The following is a 10,959-nucleotide window of genomic DNA, read 5'->3' as shown; positions in this document are numbered from 1 at the left end:
GACTTTGACAACTAGCTGTCCAGTGTAGGTACCATTCATTTCCACTAGATGGCAGCCAAAGTTAGTTGAAGTCACTACTCTAGCGACAGAGACACGGGATTAGTGCGCGTTGAAAGTAGTCTGGTCTCCAAAGCCAAGTTTATCTGGTTACGCTTGAACCTGTTGTTATAGTGGACAAGCTAACTAATACTATTTTTTTACATAAGGCGCAGGCATTAGGTCTATGTCTTGAAAAAAAATACAGCAGGCTAGATTTACTAAATGAACTGTTTTTTATTCAAACTCAAAGCCACTATGTTAAATTCCTTTGATACTGGGTATTGCGCGCTTCATAGATGAGACGATACGCAGGGATGACGCGCCGTATACCTCCTTCTCCGATAAACTGCCAGCCAGTACGCTCTGCAAACAAAATCACAACACAAAAGTTAGTCTGATACCGAAACTAAATCACAATGTATTTATAATGAGCACGACCCATTATTTGGTTATAATTAGATTTTATTAATTATGATGCTGTCTGCGATTCCAACTCCGGTCGTCGAATCAAAAAGATTGACTGTGTTACCAGGACGACAAACAGCACTGGTGACAATGTTTTTGCGGTTGTAGTGAAATACTTGTGAAAAACAACTTTCTATTTCTGTATTAAAATATGTAGCCCTTTGGAACCAGAGGACGATGCCCATCCACCAACGTAGAAATAGAAACAGAACAGATCTACCTCTTCTTAGACTAGCTTTCAATGAGAATGACAGATCTATAACACATAGAACAGATTTACCTCTTCTTAGACTGGCTTTCAATGAGAATTACATATCCATAACACATATTTCTATGTGAATTTAATTGTTGCGACCAAAAAAAAGTGCCATTCCAGCTTTGTCTTTCCTAAACTGCGTTTACCCCACTCCAGTCAGCAGATATAGCGGATGTGCGTCTGTGACGTATAATCTAGTGGACGAGGTGTTTTTCCACCGTCATCAACAACAGCCAGTCAGACACCTCGGGAGTTTTCTAGCCGAAACAAAACCGAAACATTAGAGCTCTTGAGACGCTTTCAGTGTATATTATTCACTGTGTTTTAAAACAAATTTCGGTCGTATAGATAGTTACCCCCCCCCCCGCCCATTTAATTTCATATATACGTTACTATTCAGCAAGCTGAATAGCTAAAATAGCCTAGCACTAGGCTAGTCGCACATGTTAACTAGCTATTTTACTTATTTCACCAGGTAGTTAGCTAACATCCCCGAACATGAGCTCACTAAACTTCTCTCCTCCTGTTAAAGAAGAGGAGGTCTGCTGGACGGAGAAAGAGGGTCTGTGGCTGAACCATGTCGTGAAAGAGGAGGAGGAAGAGGAGGCTGTTACAATACAAAAACAAGTAGAGGGTGAGACTGTTGCCGTGAAAGAGGAAGAGAAAGACGTTTCAGTTAAAGAAGAGGAATACGAGTTCAGAGTGAAAGAGGAAGAGGATGATGTTACGGTAAAAGAAGAGGAGATGGAAGTTACAGTGAAAGAAGAGAAAGACGAGTTCAGAGTGACAGAGGAAGAGGAGGAGGTTACTGAGGAGGAAGAGGAAGACGAGTTCAGAGTGACAGAGGAGGAGGTTACTGAGGAGGAAGAGGAAGTGGATGCACCATTGAGAGCATCCTGTCGGGCTGTATCACAGCTTGGTACGGCAACGCCCACAACTGCCAGAGGGGGGCGCGGTCTGCCCAACGCATCACCGGGGGCAAACTACCTGCCCTCCAGGACACCTACACCACCCGATGTCACAGGAAGGCCAAAAATATCACCAAGGACAACAGCCACCCGAGACACTGTCTGTTCACCCCGCTATCATCCAGAAGGCGAGGTCAGTACAGGTGCATCAAAGCTGAGAGACTGAAAAACAGCTTCTATCTCAAGGCCATTGGACTGTTAAATAGCCATCACTAGCACATTAGAGGCTGCTGCCCTATAGGCACAGACTAGGAATCACTGGCCACTTTAAGGAATGGATCACTAGTCACTTTAATAATGTTTACACATCTGGCACTACTCATCTCATATGTACACACGGTATTCTATCCTATTCTACTGTATCTCAGTCTATGCTGCTCTGACATCGCTCGTCCAAATATTTATATATTCTTAATTCCGTTCCTTTAGATTGTGTGTCTTGTTAGATATTACTGCACTGTCAGAGCTAGAAACACAAGCATTTCACTACACCCGCAATAACATCTGCTGAACACCTGTATGTGACCAATAACATCTGCTGAACAGGTGTATGTGACCAATAACATCTGCTGAACACCTGTATGTGACCAATAACATCTGCTGAACACCTGTATGTGACCAATAACATCTGCTGAACAGGTGTATGTGACAAATAACATGTGATTTGATTTATAGGATGCAGTGTTTGGAGTGAAGGAGGAGGAGGGAGAGATAACTGGTACGTTGGTGGAAGAGGAGGAGACCGGAGACCTGATTAACTCCAGTATGTTCTGTTTTAAAACAGTTCTGGAACTAGAATAGATTCAACTCCAGGCTGACAACAGAGGAGGAGTGTTTTAGTGGGAGGAGGAGTGTTTTAGTGGGAGGAGTGGAAGGCGGGGTTAAAGATGTTCTAGAGTGAGAAGGTGTGGTTTCTAAGCAACAACTAATCAGCCTGGAGCATTCTACTTGTTGGATCACTGATTGTGTGGTGTTTTTTATATTTTTTATGTATTGTTCTTTTGACTTCTTTTTTTTTTTCATACAAGAGAGAACTCCGGTGCGCTCTGCAGTGCGTTCCTGTCCGCTTTGCCCTAAGGTTGTGGTTGGCTTCAGTCAGCACCTGAGGCACACACACAATGTGAGGAACACGGAGGAGAGGATCCTCCTTTGTAATTGGCAGTCGGGCCGTGTCAACATCAGGCAGGAGCCGTGCCCAGTGACAGGATGCTCCACCCATGTCAGCAGGCTGGACCGGCACATGGAGTCGCACACAGAGCTCGACAGATCGCAGAGGAGACGGGCTTTAGAGGAACTCAGGAGACGGCTGACCATGGAGCGGCTGGCCACGTTGAGGGCGTCCAACCCTGTCGTCCCGCTGGCCACCCATTTGGATATTGTGGAGTGGGAAACAAAGCAGGAAGAGGAGGACAACTCTTTAGATTCACTGCTGTCTCCTTTGGAAGAGGATGAGGAGGACGTGAGCTGCAGAGATTATTCCTGCCACTGCCAGGTGCCCATCCTGAGGCTACGGAAAGCTTTGCAAGAGCGGGATGAGGCCCTGACCAAGAGAAGTGCGACCATCCAATCCGTTAGAGAGGACAACCTGAAGCTGACCTCGGAACTGAATAGAGCGAGGAAGAGGTATCAGCTACTGAAAAGGCAGAAGACGAGTGTCAGCGCGAGGTCGGCAAACGCAAGGTCAGCGAAGACGAGGTCAGCGAAGAGGTCCAGGTTTCAGACCGAGCCATCTCGTCCTGCGTCAGACACAGAACAAGAGGAGCTACAGCGGGACCAAGTCGTGGGTTCAGGAGCCCAGATAGAGGAGGCCACGGCGCTCAGATCTAGCAGCCAAACTCCCTTCCCGGGCTCTGCTCTGAGTAAGTACTGTCTTTAAATAGTATTTTGTATTTGAATAGCCAAAAGGCTTTTTGTTATGCCTCACTGTGTTCACGTTGTAGAAAAGGGTCCAGCTAATCACAGTTATAGTGCTTTCAGAAAGTATTCTTACCCCTTGACTTATTGCACATTTTGTTGCTTCGTCTTGAATTCAAAATGGATGAAATTGATTTCTCTCTACAGACCCCCATTATGACAAAATCTAAACATTGTTTGTAGAAATGTTTGCAAATGTATTGAAAATTAAATACAGAAATATCTCATTTACTTAAGTATTCACACCCCTGAGTAAACACATTGTAGAAGCACCTTTGGCAGCGATTACAGCTGTGAGTTTTTCTGGGTGAGTCTCTAAAAGTTTTTCACACATGGATTGTGCAACATTTGCCCGTTATTCTTTTCAAAATTCTTAAAAGTTTTGTCAAATTGTTTGTTGATCATTGCTAGACAACCATTTTCAGGTCTTGCCATAGATTTAAGTCAAAACTGTAATCTTGGCCGCTCAGGAACATTCACTGTCTTCTTGTTAAGCAACTCCAGTGTAGATTTGGCATTGTGTTTTAGGTTATTGTCCTGCTGAAAGGTGAATTAATCTCCTAGTGTCTGGTGGAAAGCAGACTGAACCAGGTTTTCCTCTAGGATTTTTGCCTGTGCTTAGTTCCATTCTGTTGATTTTTTTTATCCTGAAAAACTCTCCAGTCCTTAACAATGACAAGCATACCCATAACATGACGCAGCCACCACTATGCTTGAAAATATGGAGGAGTGGTACTCACACTTTTTTTTTACCCATCTACCAATAGGTGCCCTTCTTTACGAGGCATTGGAAAAAACCTCCCTTGTCTTTGTGGTTGAATCTGTGTTTGAAATGCACTGCTCGACTGAGGGACATTACAGATAATTGTATGTGTGAGGTACAGAGATGAGGTAGTCATTCAAAATATAATTTGAAACACTATTATTACACACACAGTGAGTCCATGCTACTCATCTTATACCTGGTAAAATAAGGGTTAAATAAACTTAAGTGCATTTTTACTCCTCGGCGTACCATAACATAAGGGTTTGAAAACTTATTGACTCATCACATTTCAGCTTTTCATTTTTAATTCATTTGTAAAAACAAAATATGAAAAACGTAATTCCACTTTGACATTATGGGGTATCGTGTGAAGGCCAGTAACAAACATATCTAGGTTTAATTCTTGTTAAATTCAAGCTGTGACACGACAATAAGTGGAAAAAGTTAAGCGGTGTGAAGGTCCTGTAACTTTAGGGTCACTTGTGTAGACTTCTGTAGGGCCCTTCCTCCGCTGTGTCTGGCCTGCTTCACTCCGCCCCAGACCCCACCCTCTCTCCGCTGTGTCTGGCCTGCTTCACTCCGCCCCAGACCCCACCCGTCCTCCGCTGTATCTGGCCTGCTTCACTCCGCCCCAGACCCCACCCGTCCTCCGCTGTGTCTGGCCTGCTTCACTCCGCCCCAGACCCCACCCGTCCTCCGCTGTGTCTGGCCTGCTTCACTCCGCCCCAGACCCCACCCGTCCTCCGCTGTGTCTGGCCTGCTTCACTCCGCCTCAGACCCCACCCGTCCTCCGCTGTGTCTGGCCTGCTTCAGACCCCACCCGTCCTCCGCTGTGTCTGGCCTGCTTCACTCCGCCCCAGACCCCACCCGTCCTCCTCTTTGTCTGGCCTGCTTCACTCCGCCCCAGACCCCACCCGTCCTCCGCTGTGTCTGGCCTGCTTCACTCCGCCTCAGACCCCACCCGTCCTCTGCTGTGTCTGGCCTGCTTCACTCCGCCCCAGACCCCACCCGTCCTCCGCTGTGTCTGGCCTGCTTCACTCTGCCCCAGACCCCACCCGTCCTCTGCTGTGTCTGGCCTGCTTCACTCTGCCCCAGAACCCACCCGTCCTCCGCTGTGTCTGACCTGCTTCACTCCGCCCCAGACCCCACCCGTCCTCCGCTGTGTCTGGCCTGCTTCACTCCGTCCCAGACCCCACCCGTCCTCCGCTGTGTCTGGCCTGCTTCACTCCGCCCCAGACCCCACCCGTCCTCCGCTGTGTCTGGCCTGCTTCACTCCGCCCCAGACCCCACCCGTCCTCCTGTGTCTGGCCTGCTTCACTCCGCCTCAGACCCCACCCGTCCTCTGCTGTGTCTGGCCTGCTTCACTCTGCCTCAGACCCCACCCGTCCTCCGCTGTATCTGGCCTGCTTCACTCCGCCCCAGACCCCACCCGTCCTCCGCTGTGTCTGGCCTGCTTCACTCCGCCTGACCCCACCCGTCCTCCGCTGTGTCTGGCCTGCTTCACTCTGCCCCAGACCCCACCCGTCCTCCGTGTCTGTGCTTCTCCGGCCTCTTCCGCTGTGTCTGGCCTGCTTCACTCTGCCCCAGACCCCACCCGTCCTCCGCTGTGTCTGGCCTGCTTCACTCTGCCCCAGACCCCACCCGCCCTCCGCTGTGTCTGGCCTGCTTCACTCTGCCCCAGACCCCACCCGTCCTCCGCTGTGTCTGGCCTGCTTCACTCTGCCCCAGACCCCACCCGTCCTCCGCTGTGTCTGGCCTGCTTCACTCTGCCCCAGACCCCACCCGTCCTCCGCTGTGTCTGGCCTGCTTCACTCCGCCCCAGACCCCACCCGTCCTCCGCTGTGTCTGGCCTGCTTCACACTGCCCCAGACCCCACCCGTCCTCCGCTGTGTCTGGCCTGCTTCACTCCGCCCCAGACCCCACCCGTCCTCCGCTGTGTCTGGCCTGCTTCACTCCGCCCCAGACCCCACCCTGAGTTCACTTTGAGTCCACTGCCCCGTCCTATTTGTCTGTCCTGACTGTGCAGGTGACTATTCGAGTCTGATTTGATTCATCTGAGGGAATAGAATCAAATGCTTCTTTGTCTTCAAATGATTTGTGTTTGAAACATATTAGAAAAACAGCCTGTCTGATTTATGTTGTGAGATCTGTCTTAAGTCCTAAATGTTGTGTCCTAAATGTTATGTGTCTTTGATTAGGTGTGTTTATAGAGGGGTTCGGGAAGACCTGTGAAGGCCCCAGTCTAAAATATCATGTTTCTATGATTAGGTGTGTTTATAGAGGGGTTCAGGAAGATCTGTGAAGGCCCCAATCCATAATGTTATGTGTCTATGATTAGGTGTGTTTATAGGGGGGTTCAGGAAGATCTGTGAAGGCCCCAGTCCAAACAATAAGCTGAAGCAAAATTGTGCCGTGAAGCTCAAGATGGTGCAACAATTTTTGAAGTTCATGGCGAAGGATGAGAAATATCCATCCCCTCTCAGTTTCCTGGCAGACCAGGACAACATGAGGAGGTGAGCAGAGATCTGTCTTTCTCTTTGGTCTCATCAGCGTTCATTAACAACACACTAATGGATGTTGTGGTGTGTGTGGGTGTGTGGGTGGGTGTGTGTGGGGCGGGGTGGGTGTGTGGGTGGGTGTGTGTTGTGTGTGGGTGGGTGTGTGTGTTGTGGGTGTGTGGGTGGGTGTGTGTTGTGTGTGTGTGTCTGTGTGGTGTGTTGTGTGTGTCTGTGTGGTGTGTTGTGTGTGTGGTGTGCGTGTGGGGGTGTGTGTGGGGGGGGTGGGTGGGTCTGTCTGTGTGGTATGTGTGTGTGTGTGTGTTTTAGATGGTTTCAGACCCTTCAGCAGAACAAGGCCGTCGCCATGGTCAACCACTACACCTCGACTATCGGTGCATTTCTCCAATACGCCGAGGAGACCCCTCCGCCTGGCTGCCGGCTGACCAAAAACCACTGGAAGGAGATCAACCGGGCAATGAAGGAGATCAACAAGTCCGTGAAAGGAGCCGTCTCCAACAAGGAAGGCAAGGGGGTGTCTATAAAGAGCCTGCTGGAGTGCCAGTCTCTTGCCAAGGACAAGATCCCCCAAGTGCTGAGTAAGTTTTTCCTCAATCTGGGATGTCACTGTTATTCCACTCTTCTAGACGTCAGAGATGTTCACAGGACATTATGGAAGCTGTCTGTTATTATTATAGATGTTTACAGGACATTATGGAAGCTGTCTGTTATTATTATAGATGTTTACAGGACATTATGGAAGCTGTCTGTTATTATTATAGATGTTTACAGGACATTATGGAAGCTGTCTGTTATTATTATAGATGTTTACAGGACATTATGGAAGCTGTCTGTTATTATTATAGATGTTTACAGGACATTATGGAAGCTGTCTGTTATTATTATAGATGTATACAGGACATTATGGAAGCTGTCTGTTATTATTATAGATGTTTACAGGACATTATGGAAGCTGTCTGTTATTATTATAGATGTTTACAGGACATTATGGAAGCTGTCTGTTATTATTATAGATGTATACAGGACATTATGGAAGTTATCCTGTTTTTATTCTCATGTTCCCACAGAAACCTTGGCAGAAACAATGACACAGAGGAACCAGAACCGGTTTTACGGATTCCTGTGTGCCTATTTCACCTCCATGTACGGCCACAGCCCGGGCCTTTATAGAAACATGATGGTGAAGGAGGTGGAGGAGGTCCAGCGTGGCCTGTCTGGGACCTGTCTGATCAACGTAAGTCTATAACCATACACCTGAACGTGGCCCAGTGGGGCCTGCTGGGACCTGTCTGATCAACGTAAGGCTATAACCATACACCTGAACGTGGCCCAGTGGGACCTGTCTGGGACCTGTCTGATCAACGTAAGTCTATAACCAACCATACACCTGAACGTGGCCCAGTGGGGCCTGTCTGGGACCTGTCTGGGACCTGTCTGGGACCTGTCTGATCACCGTAAGTCTATAACCAACCCTACACCTGAACGTGGCCCAGTGGGGCCTGTCTGGGACCTGTCTGGGACCTGTCTGGGACCTGTCTGGGACCTGTCTGGGACCTGTCTGATCGCCGTAAGTCTATAACCAACCATACACCTGAACGTGGCCCAGTGGGGCCTGTCTGGGACCTGTCTGATCAACGTAAGTCTATAACCAACCATACACCTGAACGTGGCCCAGTGGGGCCTGTCTGGGACCTGTCTGATCAACGTAAGGCTATAACCAACCATACACCTGAACGTGGTTGGTTGGTTTTGGAAACGACTGCAGGCACCACAGCGTTAATGCCTGTTTTTTTTGTCCATTTTCTAATAGGTGGGAAACGCAAAACAAATGCAAACCAGGATCCAGATGTCGCTGACCAAAGAGGAGTACTCTTGGTTTTCAGACTTCCTGAAATTCAAGCACTGCCTGCCAGGGGGAAAGAAAGCCCAGTACTTCTTTTTCAATTCCACCAACACTGAGATCAAGAACCTGCCCGTCTACCTGAGGGAGGCGTGGAAGGAGATGGGCCTGCCTGGAAGCCCTACCTTCACTGACCTGCGGACTTCCATCTTCAGTCATGTCAGTCAGATGGGGGGGGGGGTGTAAATTAAGAGATCCTACTCCAACGGCTGTCCCGAAAACCATCAATGACTAAAATATAATCTTTTATCTTTTATGTGTCTTGTTTGTGTTCTTACAGGTTAAAAACGTTGTCCCGAATGCCGACGGGGAAACGTTGTCCGACTTCGTGCGCCACGACAGCCGGACGGAAGCCAAACGTTACGCGGTGAATCCTTCCAACGCCGGTGAAACCAGCGCCTTCCTGGAGAAGGCGGTGAAGGGAGAAGATACCGCACCGCGGGCGCCGCAGAGAACCAGCCATCCACCTCCAGAAAGCAGGAGACGAGAGAGGACGTCTCCAAGCGGAGCACCACCCCTGAAGAGACCGAGGTGCAGTACTAGGAGTCTGGCACGTCCGCCGGGGAGGAGGAGCAGGAACGGACGGCCAGACAAAAAATAAGATATTCAGAGACAACGCATCAGATTACACTTGTACACCGTTTAACACTCAAGAACAAACAGATACTCGGGCATGGTGGTCTCCTCCAACTGAAGGGCATGGTGGTCTCCTCCAACTGAAGGGCATGGTGGTCTCCTCCAACTGAAGGGCATGGTGGTCTCCTCCAACTGAAGAGCATGTTGCTGCTCGCCTCAGGTTATGAAGCAGCTGAGGTCCATTTAAAGCCCCAAACAGACTCCAGGAGAAAGAAGGACGAGGAAAGACTTCTGACAGTCAGGTGGAAGAGGGGGGTTGACCTCTGACAGTCAGGTGGAAGAGGGGGTTGACCTCTGACAGTCAGGTGGAAGAGGGGGGTTGACCTCTGACAGTCAGGTGGAAGAGGGGGGTTGACCTCTGACAGTCAGGTGGAAGAGGGGGAGATGTCTTCTGACAGTCAGGTGGAAGGAGGGGAGCTGTCTTCTGAAGAATGTTCGACTTTCTCACATGTATACACACCACTCAGACACACTCAGACAGACACACCACTCAGGCACACTCAGACACACCACTCAGACACCATTTTCAGACACACCACTCAGACACACCCATTATTAAAAGTCATTTAATGTCATTTCATTTGATTTCTCGTTTAGATTCAATAAAATATTGTTACTAGTTCTCCACTGTGTTTTCATTTCAGAGGTTGAATGTCAAACAAGATGGAGTGAAGTAACATAGGATCATATATCAGGGAATGTCAAACAGGAAGGGAGATTTAAAACAGGATGGAGTGAAGTAACATAGGATCGTATCTCAGGGAATGTCAAACAGGATGGAGTGAAGTAACATAGGATCATATATCAGGGAATGTCAAACAGGAAGGGAGATTTAAAACAGGATGGAGTGAAGTAACATAGGATCATATCGCAGGGAAAGTCAAACAGGAAGGAAGATTTAAAACTGGTTTGAGTGAAGTAACAGCAAATACGTTGAATGAGCAACTTCTGAGCATGTAGATCCTCACAAGGTTGACGAAATGACCTCATATATTTCTGTCTAATATGGCTATTTACTGCTGTTGCTCTCATTAGAGGCTTTCTGTAAGTCGTTAGGCCTAAATGTCCTGTCCAAGTTTAGCTGGAATTTATCCCCAAAGGATTTAAGAGGATTGGTTGACTACAGGCCTAACTGTCCTGTCCAAGTTTAGCTGGAATTTAGCCCCAAAGGATTTAAGAGGATTGGTTGACTACAGGCCTAACTGTACTCTCCAAGTTTAGCTGGAATTTAGCCCCAAATGATTTAAGAGGATTGGTTGACTACAGGCCTAACTGTCCTGTCCAAGTTTAGCTGGAATTTAGCCCCAAAGGATTTAAGAGGATTGGTTGACTACAGGCCTAACTGTACTCTCCAAGTTTAGCTGGAATTTAGCCCCAAAGGATTTAAGAGGATTGGTTGACTACAGGCCTAACTGTCCTGTCCAAGTTTAGCTGGAATTTAGCCCCAAAGGATTTAAGAGGATTGGTTGACTACAGGCCTAACTGTCCTGTCCAAGTTT

The 10,959-nt window shown here is 48.3% G+C and overlaps 1 protein-coding gene across 3 annotated transcripts; it reads left to right on the top strand.

Annotated features, from left to right (window-relative positions):
• Nucleotides 1-976: 976 nt before the first annotated feature.
• On the top strand, nt 977-10,082 carry LOC139394334 (uncharacterized). Of its 3 annotated transcripts, none has more exons than XM_071142381.1 (9): nt 977-1,861; nt 2,404-2,491; nt 2,757-3,587; nt 6,677-6,712; nt 6,783-6,921; nt 7,234-7,502; nt 7,992-8,158; nt 8,735-8,983; nt 9,105-10,082. In XM_071142381.1, exons 1-9 carry the CDS (start codon nt 1,259-1,261, stop codon nt 9,423-9,425), a joined length of 2,703 nt encoding a protein of 900 aa, XP_070998482.1. In that variant the 5' UTR covers nt 977-1,258; the 3' UTR covers nt 9,426-10,082. The 3 variants fall into 3 exon arrangements, with proteins under 3 accessions (XP_070998482.1, XP_070998483.1, XP_070998481.1); XM_071142382.1 differs by having other exon boundaries at nt 2,404-2,446; nt 9,105-10,081; XM_071142380.1 differs by lacking the exon at nt 6,677-6,712 and having other exon boundaries at nt 1,021-1,861; nt 6,747-6,921; nt 9,105-9,597.
• Nucleotides 10,083-10,959: the final 877 nt, after the last annotated feature.

The sequence above is a fragment of the Oncorhynchus clarkii genome, unplaced genomic scaffold, assembly GCF_045791955.1.
Source record: "Oncorhynchus clarkii lewisi isolate Uvic-CL-2024 unplaced genomic scaffold, UVic_Ocla_1.0 unplaced_contig_359_pilon_pilon, whole genome shotgun sequence".
NCBI classification, from domain to species: domain Eukaryota; kingdom Metazoa; phylum Chordata; class Actinopteri; order Salmoniformes; family Salmonidae; genus Oncorhynchus; species Oncorhynchus clarkii.
The sequence above is the reverse complement of the archived record's forward strand: the minus strand, read 5'-3'. Positions and strand labels throughout refer to the sequence as shown.